Raw genomic sequence first — 19,528 nt, 5'->3', positions numbered from 1 at the left:
CTCTGTTTTCAAATTATAGTTTATAGAAATGAGGTCAGCACAACTTGCAGTCTTACCCTTCAAATAAGTTTTGATGACAGCTACTCATATGATTAACAGTAGCATGATGGTTCCACAGTCACTGGATGCAGTATGAAGACTAAGCAGTATCAGTAACACTGTACTTAAACAACGAGATCCCATGTGTGTACCTTTAGTCCGGGTGTTCCCATGGGCCCTGGCATGCCTGGCAATCCCTTGGGACCTCGAGCTCCAGGATAACCTGCCAGACCTGGTAAGCCTGAGTTTCCTTTATTACCCTTAAATTGAAAATAATTGGTTACAAGCAGAAGAGCCAAAAATGTTTTTTCATTGTATGCTAAAACAGGTATATGACATAAAATCAGTAAAAGCCACTTAATGCTTTCTGCATATATGGACACATATTGATAGTACATCAAAATATATGGAAAGACAATGATCTGGAGTATCGTCTGGATTTCTGCTAATACTCCAAAAGCAAAGCCCCATCATACTTGGCAAAAAAACTATATGTGCTTTAACTGTGGGGTGGACTGAGGTTTCTGAGGAGTCAAGTTACTACAGTTTAACAAGTCATTGACTGTCAGCAAAGCAAATGCTACCTATGTCATAGCTCATTGCAGTCGTTCAGTTCAGTGTTCACCTTAAACCTTGTTCTGTCCTACCCTAAATATATCATGATGTCATTTGTGTGGCATCACTTTCCTAGACCGTGAAAGACTTCTGAAAACATTCAAGGGAATCAATTGCCTTTTTGGGCTTATGCAAGGCATCTTCCCTTTTAGCACCTTCCTAAATAGGAATAGTTGCCAGTTGGATAGTAAGCAATCCTATGTCCACAGTAATTGTGCTTTCAATTATATATGGAAGCACTCACGGGCATACCAGTGACTGCTTTTACCTCCCACAGGGAATCATACAGAATACTTTACATGAGACCTAAAATTTTTCCCAAACCTGAAAATTTGCATGTTCAGATTAATAGCGTTTAGTGCTGATCCCTATTTAATTCTTTTCTAATTCATACTTGCAGGAAGAGAGCACTAATCTCTATTAATTATAGAAGATGACTCCTTGAGGAGGTTCTCAGATGAACGTTGTGTGATGTCTGAGGATTCTGAGCTTATAATAAGGAGCTCCTTCTGATGAAAACAAGATGCTGGATTCATTCATTACAGATGGGCTGAAAATATAGTTGAGATTCACAGTATTCATTTTTTTAAGAAGGAATCCATATCAAGAAACAAATGAGACTACTTTCCCACAGAAACATTCAACATTCAACATAAATACCAGACATACTGATAATATTAGTATGGTTGTGCACACTCTGTAGGGATTCATATACAATAACTTTACCACAGCAAGAAAGATCAGAACATTTGTTATGAAAATGTATGAGAACATCAGACAATAAACAAAAGCAATTATTTTTAATGAAAAAACATGTTACTGAGTACATGGTGTTAAGCCAATTTTGACATGTTAAAAAATACAAAATGGAAATTTGCATCCATCCAAATGAATGTTTCTGTGATGTCATTTAGTAGAAATACATACGTACATATATATATATCTCTTCTTTCTTATTTCATATGATATTCCATTAAGCATTCATAGAAATAAAAGGGTTATAGAAAACAGGATTTTTATATTAAATGTGATTTTCAGAGCTTTTGAATATGGTACTGTGGCTTATAGCCTGATGGACTGATAAATTTACATAGCAAAAGTTCTGTTCTTTTTTTTCATTGTGGCAAAAATCAGTTAAAAGCCTCTTCTTATTACAAATAGTAATGCTACTATATATTGTTAATATGGAGTAATGGAATCTTTTTTAATATGAAAGATGACATTTTGAGTGGAAAGGCAAAAATGTAAGAATTCTTTGGGGTGATACTCGTAAATCCAACCCCAAAAAATTTAAGCACTTGAAAAAGGAGGACATTATCTGAAAATGGAGAAGGCTCAAATAGAATCACTGAATCACAGAATCATTAAGGTTGGAAAAGACCTGTAAGATCATCAAGTCCAACCATCAACCCAACACCACCATGCCCACTAAACCATGTCCCACAATGCCTCGTCCTCACGTTCCTTGAACACCTCCAGGGAGGGTGACTCCACCACCTCCCTGGGCAGCCTGTTCCAGTGTTTCACCACTCTCTCAGTAAAGAAATTCTTCCTAATATCCAGCCTGAACCTCCCCTGGCGCAACTTGAGGCTATTTCCTCTTGTCCTGTCGCTAGTCACTTGGGAGAAGAGACCAACACCCACCTCTCTGCAACCCCCTTTCAGGTAATTGTAGAGAGCGATGAGGTCTCCCCTCAGCCTCCTCTTCTCCAGGCTGAACAACCCCAGCTCCCTCAGCCGCTCCTCATAAGACTTGTGCTCCAGACCCCTCATCAGCTTCGTTGCCCTTCTCTGGACACGCTCCAGCACCTCAATGTCCTTCTTGGAGTGAGGGGCCCAAAACTGAACACAGCATTCGAGGTGCGGCCTCACCAGCGCCGAGTACAGGGGCACGATCACCTCCCTACTCCTGCTGGCCACACTGTTTCTGATACAGGCCAGGATGCCGTTGGCCTTCTTGGCCACCTGGGCACACTGCTGGCTCATCTTCAGCCAGCTGTCAACCAACACCCCCAGGTCCTTTTCTGCAGGGCAGCTTTCCAGCCGCTCGTCCCCAAGCCTGTAGCGTTGCATGAGGTTGTTGTGACCCAGGTGTAGGACCCGGCACTTGGCCTTGTTGAACCTCATACAATTGGCCTCAGCCCATCGATCCAGCCTGTCCAGATCCCTCTGCAGAGCCTTCTGACCCTTGAGCAGATCAACACTCCCACCCAACTTGGTGTCGTCTGCAAACTTGCTGAGGGCGCACTCAATCCCCTCATCCAGATCATCGATAAAGATATTAAACAAGACCGTCCCCAAAACTGAGCCCTGGGGGACTCCGCTTGTGACCGGCCGCCAACTGGATTTCACTCCATTCACCACAACTCTCTGGGCTCAGCCGTCCAGCCAGTTTTTAACCCAGAGAAGAGTGCACCTGTCTAAGCCACGAGCCGCCAGCTTCTCCAGGAGAATACTGTGGGAGACAGTGTCAAAGGCTTTACTAAAGTCCAGGTAGACAACATCCACAGCCTTTCCCTCACCCACTAGGCGGGTCACCTGGTCATAGAAGGAGAAGGGTACATCTTCTCCCTACAGGTAACTTGTTTAATTTTATCTTGGTTCAACCAGCCAGGCAAATTTATACATGTAACAGAGGTGCCTCATTCGGCACCTTGATTAATTCCTAACACCAAATGTAACCTGGCGTCCTTTTATAACAATTACTGGTCTGTCTAAGTAGAACTACTGAGAAATACCATACCTGAAATCAAAGTGATCAGACTTTCAACAATAACAACAACTAAAAGAATTTGCTCTCTCCTCTCTGGAGTAAGTGAAGAGCTGTGTCACTGCTCCCAGAAACAGCAGGCAGCAAGTCTTGGCCCACAGCAAAGCACAGACAGACAAAAAACCTGTTTCCAAGAATGTTCCCAGCTACCTCATATACCTAATATTCTTTTTCAATGGTTTTGGGCAAAGCTTCAGAATTGCTTAGGTAGAGAGACATAGGTTACAAATTCAAAGACAATAAGGAAATTGTGGGATTATCTCGGGGCCTGAGAGGAAACAGCCTCAGTTGGGGTCTATGGCTCATTTTCAGGAACACAGCTGTGAAACCTCTCTCATTAAGAAAGCATTTTCACTTAGCTGTAGTTACTAGTAACATATGCTAATGAAATAGTTCTCACATGCTAGTTCCCTTATGCTAACCTTACATCCTGGCCAGAATATCAGGAGCAAAAGAGAAAGAAAACAAAGAATTGGTCTGATTTTCAAGATGCTCAAGGAACTGAGAATGGTTCCTTCTGTTTAAATACCCTAACCTTAGAAAATTTGTAATGCAAAATGACATAAAGAGGGGCAATGTGGAAAGCAACTTACCTTAGGGCCAGGCTTCCCTGACAGCCCAGGCTTGCCAGGGTTGCCAGGAATGCCTTCTGGTCCAGGGTACCCGACTGCTCCTTTCTGCCCTGCTGGCCCTCGTTTTCCCTTGAAGCAAATTCAAACCAAATATAGCACTGTTAGCTTTCTTCATCTTCACTGTCACAGAACTAGATTTCAGTCACAGTATTTCCTAAACCCTACATAATAACAGACCCGGTGACACGGATGAATACTCTCAGAGGGAGCTCTGAGTTAGGATGTTTGGTTTAAAACGCTATTGGCTTAACCTTAGACTTGCTGTGTTGTGAGCTCTGAGCAACTTCAGCTGAAACCATGGGGCTGACCCCTCTGCATGCCAGGTCTGGAAGATGGCTGAGAGTGTTGATTCTTAAACTGAAGCAAGGAAACCTAATAAAGTAATCTATTTATCCCTGTAAAAAACCCGACCATATGTCTTTTCAGCATTCATTTTACTAGCTACTTTGTACTGTACATTTGCAAAATTATGCTGTTCAAATTTGTACATATCAAATATACATACAAACTTATAATTAGACAAGTTTGTGCTAACTGTTGCTATACTTGCACAGAAAAGCCTCATGGCACATCCACCAACAGGACGGTGATTTTTTCTTTACAATCATTTCCCTATAGACCGACATACACTATCTTAAGGGACTTGGAGTTCTGCAATTATCTCTGTATGAATGCATTTCCTAGAAATTTAAAATATGCTAACTACAAGAAATCTCATTTAAAAATGTATAGTTAGCAACAGTCATACAGAATATAAGCAGCATGCCATCTTAATCTTATTTCTAACTTCTGCTTGAAGTATCTTGCACTTGGGATGTACTTTGAGCCTTCCGCAAGTTCCAGTTTTACTGTCTTCTCCTCACTGAATGTATTGCCTTTCTTTCTTTTCCTTTGTCTGCCGAATGATACACTCTCTGCAGTCCTCCAGAGGGAAGAGCCAAGTATTTGCAAAAGACACACAGTTTGCTTGCCTTCAAAAGGCTATTCTTGCACTCTGCCCAGCAGGTACAAGCTCTGTGAAGCAGCTGCATTTCTCTGGTTATTGGCAATGTTTTGATGTAAGGTAGTAAAAGATATTTACAATATGTGCTTGTGTGGTATTATTTATTAGGGGACCAAAATAGCCTTGATGCATTTTGGTTGTGTTTACAGAACACCTACTGTTTCCTGCTCTTTCTTCTCCCTCAGGGAGAAAGGGATGCATGTTAGCATCTCTGGAGTAACTCAAGAAAGAGCATTAAAAATTTCAGCTCAGGGCAAGGGAGACAAAGGAGTAAACATCAAGGGATCTGCCAGCTGTATCCATCATGGACATATGGATCCAGGCTTCTGTAGGCTGCAGCTTTTCAAAGAACTGATCGGAGCCAGGAATGAACAGTAGTACAGCTCTGGGCAATATAATGTGATAACTTGCACATGGACTATGAGCCACGTGCAAAAATGATCTAATTAAGTAACTTTACAAGTAGGAAGGACCTTGTTATATTAGCTGCACTTCAATTCCATGTGCTGAGTAACAGAGTATAATTCAGTATAATTTAACGTAATTTCAAAAATTATTCTTATTTTCACAGGGGTTCCTTTATAATTCCTGGATAATGAGAAGGTTCTTTAGAGTGAACGTAAGACTTTCTAGTACCACTGGCATGACTCAGTTTTGGTTTTATTAGTTATTATTTTCTTTGTTTTATAACCTGAAGATAGACTGTAGAATTTTGTTACTTACAGGAATTCCAGGTTTGCCTGCCTGACCCGTTGCTCCTTTCTTCCCTGTGGGTCCCTAAAAGTTACAAATACTTGTGAACTGACAAATGTCTTAAACTCAATCCCCTAAGAAGAGCTGAGAATTGTTCCCGTCTAGTACGCATGTTCACACTGCCTGGCTTTGGACCAGATTTCCATTTCAGGAGACAGCAGAAAGTTTTTCAAGTAGAAGTGAATACATTTTTGGTAGAATTGTATATATTTTTCCCTTTCTGCAATTGGTAAAGTGTAGTTTTCAGAATTTTTTTCAACAACAATAGGCATAAAAAGCTTTTCACTACGAATCCGGCAATTTCTCCTTTATCAGCCACACCTCTGTAAAGAAGTACGCTTTTACAGCATTTCCCATACCTTTTAAAAAGGGAAGTCCTGGAGAGTAGGCAATGTAGATAGATGCACTGAGTGCATGTGGAAGAGAACACTCAAAACCAATCATGTCACATATGGTAACATTCTTTTTATCTAAGATGTACACAAAAATAAAATTGACTTAAAACCAGACTTTTTTTTTCTGTCTTGACTGATCTAGAAGTCTGTAGTCTTAGAAAACTGAGTGATACTGATAGCAGATAACACCCTCATAAGTGGTTTAGTGACACAGGAGGCCAAGCACCAAGGAAGAAAAGCTCAGAACGGGTCAAATGCATCTCAGAGAATTCTGTTTATAGGATATTCTTCACAGAATATAAAGATCTATGGCATGAATTTTATCCTACCTCTAAAAGATTCAACCACTTGGACAGTAAGGACAAGAATAACACTTGTTAGCATAGATCAAGTAGAAAAAAGCTTTCAAGATTTTCTGGATTAATTATTTTAAACACTGATCTTAAAGCAAAAGCTATGCTCAACGACTATGCTGCAATATTACATAACATGCAATAAAGTGAAAAAGCTAAGGTCATTGTAAGTATAAATGTTTTATAATTAATGTAAATGTGATAAAATCAGCAAAATTTTGTTCTATTCCTTAATTTAATGCCTTTTTGTTAAGACAGACATAAAAAAGTCCACCAATCAGAACTCAAAAGTGTATATTCAAAGAACTTTATATTGTTTTCATTAAAATTTCTGAATGCATATAAAGCAAACCCAGATGATTCAGTATTGCAGTTTATGGGATTGGCTTTGTAAGGATTGTTATAGCAGCACCAGTCGTGCCACTGGAGTTAAGACTCTATGAATTTTTTCACTATTAACATTTTTGCGTAAACCTTCAGGCTCTTATGGGTTGCTCCAGGCTGGATATTGGTTCCATATTTGCAAATGGCAGTTTTAATCTGAGGGGCATTTGCTACACAAAAAGACAATATACCTGAGTGCATGCCCAGAGTACATGCTGACAATGTCTTCACATCATGTTTCCTTTCTGTTGCTCCCCATTCCTAATCTACTACAGATTCTTGTATTTATCTAGAAAATTTTGAAACTCTAACAGAGCTGCGCTATGGAATTTCTCAGACAAAGTATCTCATTTAAGTTGCAATGGCAATTGGTATTGTAAGAAATCCTTTAGCCTAAATCTTTTGAAATCTCAAAAGCCAATGAAATTCACCCCATAGGAGAATATAAAACATTTTTGGCAATTTTCAACACGCCACCAAGATAAACTATTATTTCTAAAGGAAAATTTTTAGTCTTTGACCTTTTTAATGTCTTGCTCTGTCATTATTCCTCTACTGTCCTGTAGCAAATTCCTTATTTCCAGGTCTCTGAAAATTCAGTGCAGTGCGACGCTTCATTTACAGATCAGAACAGAAAAATTCTGGGTGTCTTCCAGAGCTAGTTTGCCACAAGGAACTCCATTTAAGGGTATAATTGAATATCACTCAAATGTTTCCAAAAGAGCCTCTCATAATGCTTTATATCACTCCAAAGTAAAACCACTTACCTATCAAATAACACATATTTACTATCCCAGATCATTATGCAATTTTCCATTCTATATTTTTATTGTCCCTGCAGGTATGAAAAGGAAACCCAAACACTGAGTTTTAGCCTTATATAACAGTTTTCCAAGGATAGTCAGTGAACACTAAAAACGTAAAAATTCTAATTAAGTGCAGTTTTGCTTTACTTTACTTACTTCTGAACCTCTTTCTCCTTTTGGTCCTTGCTCTCCCAATTCACCTGGCTCTCCCTTTGGAAAGAACATATATTAAATAAATAAAAAAGTCATTTGAATGCAGATGAAAACACATTTTCAACAGCCAATAGAGAAATCTCACTTGTTTGAAACACTTACTGGAGGTCCCTGTTGTCCAATAGGTCCTCTAAGCCCCGGAAGACCTATGTGACCCTGGGAAGAAGAAAATATAACATACTGCAATACAAATAACTGAGGATGTCATGCTCAGTGAGCTATAGTTTTCCTTGAAAGCCCATCTTGGGAAGTGCTGGGTGGCCCCAGATTCACTGACATGACCTAGATAAAGTATGCTCAGCTCTCCTGAGATCATAGGGAGCTTTTCTTCTTTAAATTCTCTACTCCAAACTGCAAGTGGGAATTACATATTGTTTAAACATTTCTGCACTTCTGTAAACATAGATCATATTCAGTTCATTGATTTATTACTACGCCTATCTGTATTTTCTGTGTAACTTCAACAGGATATTCCGTGTCAAGGACTGTCTCTTTTGTATTTCAGCAAACAAACTGCATCAGTGATTAGCATGAGTTACCATCCAATTTGTATATGCTGAAAGACTGATTACAATTAATGAATAATTATTAGGATTAGATTTACAGAGAAATAGTGGTTAAATTTTAGAGAAAAATGTTAATTCATTCAATATTACAGAATCACAGAATTGTTTACATTGAAAGGGACCTCTTGAGGTCACAGAATCACACAGAATCATTAAAGTTGGAAAAGACCTGTAAGGTCATCTAGTGCCCAACCCTCCCCTTCTCAAGCAGGGCCAGGTAGAAAAGGTTGTCCAGGGCCATGTCCAGTCAGGTTTTGAGTATTTCCAAGGATGGAGACTCCACAATTTCAGCAGCCTGTTCTGGTGTTCAGTCATCCTCACAGTAAAAAAGCATTTTCTTGTGTTCAAAAGGAATTTAATGTGTTTCAGTTTGTGCCCTTTGCCTCTTGTCCTGTCACTGGACACTACTGAGATGAGTCCGACTCCTTCATCTTGATTCCCTCCCATTAGGTACTTATACACACTGAGATCACCCAAGCCGCCTCTTCTCCAGCTCATGACTCACAGCTCTCTCAACTTCTCCTCATATGAAAGATGCTCCAACGTGTTCTAAGAGCTCATCAGTGCAGTGAGACACCAGCAAGTGCATCTCTGCACACTTGTGAGAGAAGATGATACTTCTGCTACATTACTTTACATGTATGCATAACATACCATGTTCAAATAAAAAGAAGAAAAAGCAAGAGGTATTACCTTGTAGCCCCCATCACCAGGTTCTCCTCTATCTCCACGTTCACCACTAGGACCCTGGAGAGAAAACCACAGAGCAAAATATAACAGCTGAACTGAAATAATGCTGCAGTGAAGTACAAAAAGAAAGCTGGGATTTCTCTCAAAACAGATTAACCAACGAGACAGAACTGAGGATTACAAATAAAGTTAGCTTGTCTAAAGGAATAAACATGATTTAAAAAAAAAAAATGCACTGCAGTCAGACAGTAGCCACTGTATAAAATATTTTGTGACTGAAGACTAGAAGCTAAAAGACAGATCTTACATGGGCATAAATGAAACAGGAGTATTGACCTCAGTAGAACTTCCCCAGGTTTATACCCATTTATGTATGATATCTGAATTAAAAATCTCCATGAATAAATGAAGAGACTTTGTTTTCAAGACATGCAAGGAAAACTCTCCTATGGTTTCTGTAAGACAACACATGAAAAATTGGGTACTTTTCTGAAATGACTTGCTGTGCTCAGAATCTGCTTTAATTTTGAAGTTCATCCTAATAAAAAGGCAATTTCAGTCCCTCAGCATGCCTCATATATATGAGAACTGCACAGGAGCAGAGGGAATAGCATGCTTTGTGCAAGTCATGTGGTTCTTCCTGCTGCATTCAGACACCTCACTAGCTCTACTTTAGAGAAAGGCCTTTACTCCAGTCTGGGGATTTTTCCCCAGAATTTTAACTCTCATTGCAGCATGTGGACCAAATCTCAGTCAAAGGAAAAATGATGGGATAGGGAATCATGCCCACAGAAAATAAGAATGGCCAAGACTTTCCAAAAGACATCCAGCCAATCATTAGATGAAATAATAAGACACTGCCTTTTTCCCACCTGTCTTAAGTAAATGCACATAATGAAAAATTGGCCAGGCATCACTGACTGCAATGTATCTTTACAGTTCACAAATGAATAGACTAGCCACTTCTAGTGCATATCTACCAATAGATGCTATTATGCAACTGCTGGTATACTCTCCAAGGTTTCAGCAGCCTCATGGCATGTTTTCTAGAGGGAATCCACAAGGTGGAAAGGCCTTGTTTGCAACGTTTGAGCAGTCAGCATTACAGAGCCAGTTCGGCTACAACAGAATTGGCTGGAGTCTCTTCTCTCATGCATTACCATAATTAAGAACCTAGTCTGGACTCTGTCTTCAGTTACATCAGGGTCTTATAGTCCTGCCTTTTGAGGATGTGAGGTATATATATTAAGGTTAGTCTGAAGAGAAGTAGGCTCTACAAGTATTACTTCTGGCACAATGAAAGCCTGAACATGAAACACTTTCAATAAGATTTTGAGAGGGCATTTTTTTTGGACATGTTTGTAATTGCTGCAGAGATATCCCACATACAAATACAGTAAAAAAATGGTTACAAAATGCAGCTTTCTCTAAATCAGCTAAATTAGCTTTGTAGTGATAATGAAACAAGTCAAAACATATTTCTGGTTAGTAAAGCAATTAGGTATAATTCAGGATAAACAGAGAGGGTAAAATTCTGTTCCAAAATCTGCTGGTCTAAACACAGACTAATGGCATTAGTGTAATTAAACACAGGGCACATACTCTTAAGCAGGAAAGAGCACATGATTGCACTTTTCAGAGAAGGGTTACCAATTAAAGGACCATCATTCTACGTTTTTGTACAAGGGGGTGCTGACTCCTGAGACAGTGATATAAAGTTTCAGAAAGAACCTGCATTGTCTCCTGTCTTGAGAGGCACTAATATAATTTTTGGAGAAGGAAAGACCTACTGGTTCACCTATGGGCCCAGGTGGTCCAAGGACTGTATTATCTTCGCCTGGGTAACCCTAAAACAAATATAAGTATTAAAAAATATTAACTTGGAAATTCAACCTTGTCTACAATGCACACATGTTCAAATGCTAATAAACACCCAGAGAGCATACTGTATAGATGCTAAAAGTGAATATGATGCTTACGGGTTTTATACAGTGGAAATGGTAACTGCATTTTAACATGCACCTAAATGTCCTAAAGACACTTAGGACTAAAAAAGCTAAGTATTTGCTCTATTCTCAAAGGCAGCTATTAAAAAAAAGTATTTGAACAATGTCCATGCAGTCATTTCTTTATTTAATGAAAAAAAGCATAAACAGGATATTTGACAAGAGGAAAAAAGAAAATTTCTTCCGCTGTTTTGAGAAATATACTTAATATAGACAAACAAGTGTACAGAAGACTCCAACATACAACCTGAACTCTATTAAATGTTAAATATGGAACAACTGCCATCCAACCTAAGAGACAAAAAGTTATCTATTCCAGATGATATTTACCAATATTTAATGCAGAGGCTTACATTTTAAATATGACTAAGGGTTTCCAAAGTGCATCAAAGTGCTTTTTCAGAAGTGACCAAGCAAGCTAGACACCTAGCTCCCAACAATTTAGTTTTCAGTTATTTCTGAAAATTATATCAGAACCTATTTATAACATCAACCACTAATTGCCTGTTAGCAGTATTCCTTGTAAAACTGGCCCTAATATAAGAATGTATTTCTCTGTCAGGTGCAACTCCAAACTAATCTTCATGTACCTGCTTGGGGCCACACAGACTTCAGTCAGCACAGAAATCTGTTTGCAGGATTTGAGGCTTAAAAGAACAACAGTGAATTTGACACTAAGATGGCAGCACTGAGGCAGCATCCTGCCCCTAGCATTTTATATTAAGCACAGACCTTTGTCCATCTTAGCTGGACTTCCAGCAAAATCCGTGGCTGTACTCATAGGCTTAAAACTAAGTAAATACTTAGCTGGTTCCGCACTGATTATTCCTGTCAGCAGTGCTCACTAAGGGCAGTGGTGCTATCTGATACAATAGAATGTTTCTTACAATGGGTACCTTCTGTTTTAAAACCTGAAACATTTCAACTGGAACTTCGGAACTCTGCCTCTGAATGATCCATTTCCCCAGTTTTGCATTTCTTTTCATATTCTCTCACAATACTAATAAATATTGTGAACAGTGGCTTTTGCTGCATGCTGTGGAAAACAGTGAGCATGCAGTAACATTTTCTCCCTGAACTGTAAGACAGCATAATCCATCTTCATACCTTTTCTCCTTTGGGTCCTGGAGGCCCTGGGGGCCCTGGAGGACCCTGGTGACCCTAAAGAAGCAAATAAACCAAAAATTAGTACCGAAACAAATAATTAAAGAAATAATTAATTCCAAACTTCCCTTTAGCTGCTTGTTACTATTATTCTTTTGCTGCTTGCTAATAATGCTAAATATTGATGTGGCACAAGATTAATGGGCCCAGGCAGAAAATATACTGTGTGCAGGAAAAGCTCTGTGCACAGTGGGAAACCAAAGGTTCTGGCAGGGCTTGATGCAGGTGAGGGGAGCTGGGCTGGTTCTCGCTTCAGGGTTAGGGCCACAGATGGAAGTTTCTGTTTGGAAAAAAGACATGGCAGTTTGGTCTGTAAGAGCAGGACTCAATCCATCTATGATGATCATCATAATTATTATTTTTTGGTGAAAGCCACAACATCTTTATGTCCTTCAACTAACCTCATTCAGTCAGTTTCTGTTACTGAAAGGAAAACTGCCTGGCCAGACAGTAAGCAGAGGTGGTGGTGTTTGCTGAGCTCTGTCTATAATGAATAGCTGTAGTAGTTTAATAGGAACTTTCTTCACAAGGGGTGAGACACATTGGACAAACAACGGTTTCAAATCTGTGGTAAAAAACAACTGCTAGTGAACAAAAACCAGTCATCATTGCTTAAGGCTAACATTTCTGAGTAGGCAATCACGTGTCATATAAACATAGGTGAGTATCTGACACTCCTAAAGATATTTGTGTATCTCCATGATATTTGAAATTATTTAGAGTACCACAGACTTACTTAGGGATGTGTGTCAACATGAATTCTGTAAAAAACTCACCCCATAACCTGGAATTCCTGACTCTCCTTCAGGTCCCATTCCTCCTAGGTGTCCCTGTTAAATGCAATAATCAGTGACAGAAAAATGAGCTCCCTTGTAAAATGTTACAACAATGCCTAAGTTATAAAATTATCACTTGGAAAAATCTTCAGATATTGAGATTCGAGAGCCACAGACAACTTCATTTGGTAAAGAATACTGGGCTTTTCCCTGTTCTGTGGAAAAAAATGGTCAACATTTTCAGTCCTAACCTTATAATCCCTGTGCATAATTAAGAGCAAAAGGATCTAAGCTTTCAGAGGTGCAGAGGAACTCTGTTTATAAATGCTAAGTATGCCAAGAGAAGCTGAAAGTGGTCCCCACCTTAGGAAGTTGAGTCCTTCTCTTGAAAATATTGGCCATTAGATAGTTACTTTACTTTTGTACTTCATGTGTTCAGGGACACAGTGCTGCATGCAGTGGCCACAGGATTGGGCACTGGAGCAGTGAGATGGGCACGTTGCCTCACTAGTGTGGAGGCTGCATGTGTCTGTGCATCTATCACACAGTGTGGAACAAGCTTGGGGTTCTTGTGATGAAATGAGCTAAAAGTTAATGGAAATACACCTAATGCAGTTAACTTTGGATCAGGTTTCCATTCAACAGGACTAGCAGTCCTTATCTGAAATGTTTTGTTTCAGCCATGGCTAAAGCTTATTTTATGTAATAGCAAACCCCATGATTTCTGTTCTTGGAACTGGAAAGGTTTAAGAAACAGCCACAGCAGTGAGGTTATACATGGACTGTGGGGCATGAGCATTCCATGGCATGCCCTGCCATCCTGCTCCTCTGATCAGATCAGGAGCCTGACCAGAGCACGAGATGACACCTTCCAGGTCCATGGCCTGGGTTTCTGTCTGGAAAGGTGCACAGGTCTCATTCTAATGCTGAAAGACCAGGGCACACATTGGGATGCATAGGCTGGGAAGGACACTACCTGCATCTTCAGCTACCTCAAAAAATATTTATACGTGCTAAAGCTGTGACTTGCCTCTTCCCATGGAGAGACCTGATTCTGCTAAATCAGGAATACATGAGCTCTTAAATAAGCATGTTTTGTACGAACCAAGGGACCTCGAGTTCCTCTTGCACCTTTGGGACCAATTTCTCCAGGTTGGCCAGAGTCACCAGCAGGTCCAATTTCTCCAGGAGGGCCAAGCTGCCCCTTTTCCCCCTGTTGGTGTTATTGTATTAAAAATAATAAGAGATTGATACTAAGTTTCAAAATGCAGTTTATGCTTAACCAAAGTGTGTAATAGCATTATTTAATATGAGTATTACATTTATATAAGTCATTTACTGTAGTTTTTAGAATGTCTGAACCCTGAACTCTGTAGTGAAAAACCCCCTCTGCTAAAGCCTGTCTATTATTTTGTTTTGTTTTAGCCAAAGCTTAACTTTTTTTGATAGCAGCAGAAACTGTTCTGAATTGCAAAATCACATCCTGATATAAATTTAAACTTCCTAAGCTCCTAAATGTTATTGATTGCAGAATGATGACAACTCTAATTGCTATGGTTAGCAAGAAAAAAAATTGACTTGAAGCATGACAAGACAGGGGTAGACTTGGTTCAATGGAATTATTCCGTAATGTAAATTCGAGTTTCAGATAAAAGGAAGGGAACTGGGGAAGATGAAAAACACTACCTTCTTTCCTAAACGGCCCCTCTGACCTGGATTTCCTGGTGTTCCTTCGGGACCCTGTACATTTATTAGAGGAAGAGAAAGAAATGATTGAGAAAGGCCTGGAAACATGCTTAAACTGTGCTCCAAATTGGATAACTAAGCAGGCTTTTGTAATGCAGAGAGGTGGGAGGAAAAATCTCATTAACTGTGGCTGTGAGCAAGTTAGTAGGACTGTTTCAAGTTACAGCAGAAACAAGTGGGCAAGCATCAGGAATCACTTATCAAACTAGTGAAAATGCACTGAAGATAGGAGGAAAAAACCCAGTAAATCTTGTCCACACAGAAAATATTACTTTAGGAATGAAATTGCTTCAAGACAACCGCTGCATTTAGAGAAATACAATACACAACCAGAGGAAAAATAAGAAAACCTTGGGGCTGTCAAGTCTGAAGAGCAGGGCCCTGACACAACTTGCTATAGAGCAGAGACCTAACTCAGTAATTGCTGGTGCCTACCACTGCCCGCCTCTTGGTGACTGTGTAATTGGGTGTGCTGCCTGCAGATGAAGGGTGCTATGGAGCTACAGCCCAGCTATCCTCTAAGTCACTTCAAAAGCTGACTCTCCCAAAGGGCTGGATGTGTCCACTGCTCACTGATTTCAATTTACCCAAAAGCTCTGTGAGTTAGAGGAGGTAATTTAGTTTCAGTTTTGGATAAAGGGAGATATATTTGGGTTTTTTTGAGTCATTGTGGTGATATGCCAGGGTAAATATAGTTTAAACTGATTTGTGAAGCTTATTTGTTGCTTTGTAAGCTTTTGTTTAAGGAGAATGTAATTATTATTCTCACTCCCAATAAAACCCTCAGACAATTGATTATAGGAAAATGATTTTCATGTTTAGACCAGGAAGTTATAAGCTGTCTGCATCCCTAGAAGGAGGTCAAACCAAAACTGTGATGTGAACACTCCCAGATGCCAGGGAGGATGAGCGGGGAGGGAGGCAGCTCTGCAGCTGCCTTTGGAATGTGTGGAAGAGAAACGTGAAACATCCCCCACTAACCACATCGTCCCAAACATTGAATTGCCAGACCCGCCTGTCTCACTGAGGCATAGCAGCACTGCTGATGTTGTTTACTGTATACAAGTACAATTACATACAATGTAGATATGCCAGGGCTGAGCTGTTTTATGATAATGTCAATGTATGAAACTTTCGAGCTTCTCCAGAACTGCCAACCCAAAACAGAAAAAAAAAGTCAGGATGATATCATGGTATCAGAAATAAAAAGTGTTCTGTAGCACACTAAGTGTGCTGACAACTAAAAGAGCATTTTTTTCCTTCACTAGGAGTGTAGTTCACTGTGAAGAACCCAGGACTAAAGACAGAAGATTGTAACACTGATGCTTAGAGGACAGAGGGGACAGTGCTCACAGCCATTGACAGCTGGCCCTCCAACTAATGTTTACTCAGACTCCATCATCACATAAGAGCTACAGAGAAGGCAGCCAGAGGACTGCGAATGAGAACACGATGATTTTTGGTAAGGGAATCTGATGTCTGACTTGAGGCTACATACTTGCTTTGGAAACTGTGCTCCAAAATATTAGTTCACATTAAGAAGCTGCATAAAACTTCAGCAAAATAAATTTTATAGATGGATTTTAGCTGCTAGGAGTGATGCCAGAACAAATACGCAAACTGATCTAACAATGTTGACTACGGGTCCCAGTGCTCATTTACTATTTGACCTGTGTATGCTTGCTGCCATTTCTCTCCATCTGCAATCTCTGTTTCAGCTGTCTATGGCAACTGGTGCTCTCATGATTTATTTAATTCCTTTCACAGAGGCACCAAAATGAAGTTAGTTAAAGAATAAATGTCTTTTAAGAACAAAATGGAATAATGAATTTTTTTCTTTCTTCTCTCTCCTTACTTTTTATTGTATATCCCTCATTACAGGATGATTGACAAGGTAAGAAGATAAGGTCCACCAAAGATATGAATGACATCACACCACAGCACAGAGTTATCATCCGAAGTACCACTGCACAGCATGATGGACCCTCATTTCTGGAAGTCAGTTCCAGTGCAGGATGGACAGCATCCATAACATTGTCTTTACCACACCTTGGCAGCAGTGTAGAAAGACCACTGTTAGGAAAGGCAGGCCATCCAACTGATCAGGAATCAAGAGCAGGAATAATTTGGATTACCTGGTATCTATCATGGGATACTAGTTTTAAGTCACTTTTGACCTGCCTGGTATTCCTTTACCAGAGAAGGCGCTATAATCCACACCAACACTTTAAGAAATCCTGTGCTGTTGGTGGTTGTGCTGCAACACTTTTGTAACTAAAGAAACCTCAATGTTCAGGATATCACTTTTTCTAGCAATGTTATTTTTAGATCTTCCTTCTGTTGTTAAGGTTTATTAAAAGGAATGACAGCTAAGCATATATGTGTTAAGAACATGAGCACAAAATCTTAAATTTGAGCCAAATCTTGTGTGCTCTAAGGTCTAATGCTTCATCATTTAGAAGCTGCTAAAAAATGGCAGTTCTTTGCCCCAAGGAACTTTTAATCTAAACTAAAAACTAGACAGCCCTGGGACAGTAAACAAAGCCATGAGTAGGGAAAATGATACCAAACAACAAAAGATCTTACAGCACAATTTATAGTAGTATATGCATCTTGCCAATTTCTTTGGGTGTTTTTAAAATTTAAAGAATTATCTAATACCTTGAGATTGCTCACAGTCTCCAAATGAAGGTGAGAATAGAGACTAATGACAGAAAGCTGTCTGGAGAGGAGATAGCTGAAGTGAGAGGCTCCAGGCTGTGTGGTGTATGTGTCTGGATGACAAGTGGTGAGGAATCACTATCTGCTAAGAGGTCCCAGATTTAAGATAGGAAAAACGTTTGTCTCCTATATCTACCAACCCTGGAAAGCTGAACATCACAAAAAAGGGAGGCAAGCTAATTTAAAGATGGGCATCTCTAATTGCAATAGAAAATCAGAAAAGAAAAACTAAAAGAAGCAAGGAAAATTAAAAAGAAAATAATTACAAAAAGCAAATGAACAAAAAGTCCACTTAAACCTGAAAACACTTACAGGAATGCCCATTATGCCAGGTTCACCAGGGGGTCCAGCAATTCCTGGTAACCCCATCTCTCCTTTTTCACCACCTTCTCCAAGAAGTCCCTGGTCTCCAGGGTCTCCCTACAACAAAGAAAAGAAAGAAAAGGAAAAAAAAAGCTTAGTCAAGCTGCTGCTACAGTATTACTTATTCTTGAGAAAAGTGAATTCTGAATCTTCAAGTTTGACAAAAAACACACTAAAACTGACAGGAATCTTACCAGTCAAATTCAGATCAGGCTGCAAGTTAGGGTAAAGCCTTTTCTATCTCATTCATACACTCCTACAGTCAGATTTTGCCTCATCTATCGCCAGCTACCTGAGGTTGTCCTCTGTGACATCCCCTGTCCTGGCACCTGCCACAGTCCCTGGCACAGCATTGATCCAATGCAGGGAGTGGAGCAGCCTTGGGCTTGCTCTCTCCAGCATGATAGTCACCACGGAAATGAGCTGTACTCAGTTCTCCAGCTTGCATTTCTGTCAAGCCATCAACTTTGCAGCCCTTGTGGGGTAGGTATGTGCCTAAAAGGCACAGTAAAGCCTATAACATAGAGGTCCTCCTATGTTAAAACTAAGTGCACTCAACTGGGCTCTGTTGACCTGGTGAAACAGCAGAAAAAAAGAGATTTGAGTCCTGAAGCTAATATGACTGCTTTACATCTGCTACAGAAACTGAATTATACCTTTGGGCCATCTTTTCCTTGAACACCGTCTTCTCCTGGAGGTCCTGGTTCACCCTTATAGAAAGGAACAGTTGAAAACAAGGTTATTGCCTAAACTTCTCGACATAGAAGTATTGCCTTGGAAGAACTCAGATGAGTTTTACACGTGCTTATCTGTTGGACAACTTTTATGTTGCTGTTACAGTTTATAGTTTAGTTTGTCTTCATTTTTCACTGATTTACAGGGACAGAGTTACAGCCCTATGAATCTTGAACATAGGAAAACATAAAAGGTGATCATTAGAAAAATGAGGCAACATTATGTCCATATAACACTGAAGATTTGGACAGTGGCACTGAGATTGTTTGGTTTCACAGTATACAACATGTAATTACAGTAACCTCAAAAATATACCTATTCTGCCCTGAAACTTCTGTGTTTATGTGCCTAACTACTACATTGGTATGTTTAGTGATTCAGTTTATGGCCATGAAAAACTCACCATTTACCAACCACATCAGCACCACAGCATTTTAGAATATTTGCCTTCCACAGGAAAAGACACTGGCAAATTGCAACTTTTGATGCAGACAGTAAAAAAAGCAAATATGAGCTGCCCTATACTAATAAAATAGTATTTCAGACATAGGTGTATGGTTAAGTCCAGAGCACCCACTGTGGACCAGTATCAGGAATTGCTCTTCTCCAAGGACAGGTAGAATTGTGGAATGTACCTTGCTGGAGGTACTGGGGAGGAAGAAAAGATGACAACAAGGAGCTAATGGAACAAGAGAGCTCAATGGCAGGACTTAAGTCTGAAAGGATCTAGTTTATGCTCTTTTAAAAGCATCCTGGATAAAATGTGTTTCTAGCACTTTAAAAATTTTTTTCAGCCTT

The 19,528-nt window shown here is 39.7% G+C and overlaps 1 protein-coding gene across 1 annotated transcript in view; it reads right to left on the bottom strand.

Annotated features, from left to right (window-relative positions):
- The window catches only part of COL24A1 (collagen type XXIV alpha 1 chain), a 173,356-nt gene that overhangs the window by 17,402 nt on the left and 136,426 nt on the right, over window positions 1–19,528 (bottom strand). The window contains exons 40-52 of the mRNA XM_059822180.1: window positions 18,652–18,705; window positions 17,945–18,052; window positions 14,852–14,905; window positions 14,271–14,378; window positions 13,166–13,219; window positions 12,333–12,386; window positions 11,010–11,066; window positions 9,223–9,276; window positions 8,066–8,119; window positions 7,907–7,960; window positions 5,783–5,836; window positions 4,018–4,125; window positions 192–299 (exon numbers count right to left, since the gene is read on the bottom strand). Of these exons, the coding sequence (XP_059678163.1) occupies window positions 192–299; window positions 4,018–4,125; window positions 5,783–5,836; window positions 7,907–7,960; window positions 8,066–8,119; window positions 9,223–9,276; window positions 11,010–11,066; window positions 12,333–12,386; window positions 13,166–13,219; window positions 14,271–14,378; window positions 14,852–14,905; window positions 17,945–18,052; window positions 18,652–18,705 (921 nt within the window). The remainder of the gene's footprint in view (window positions 1–191; window positions 300–4,017; window positions 4,126–5,782; window positions 5,837–7,906; window positions 7,961–8,065; window positions 8,120–9,222; window positions 9,277–11,009; window positions 11,067–12,332; window positions 12,387–13,165; window positions 13,220–14,270; window positions 14,379–14,851; window positions 14,906–17,944; window positions 18,053–18,651; window positions 18,706–19,528) is intronic.

The sequence above is a fragment of the Gavia stellata genome, chromosome 10 (assembly GCF_030936135.1).
Source record: "Gavia stellata isolate bGavSte3 chromosome 10, bGavSte3.hap2, whole genome shotgun sequence".
NCBI classification, from domain to species: domain Eukaryota; kingdom Metazoa; phylum Chordata; class Aves; order Gaviiformes; family Gaviidae; genus Gavia; species Gavia stellata.
This window is presented reverse-complemented; position numbering and strand designations above follow the sequence as displayed.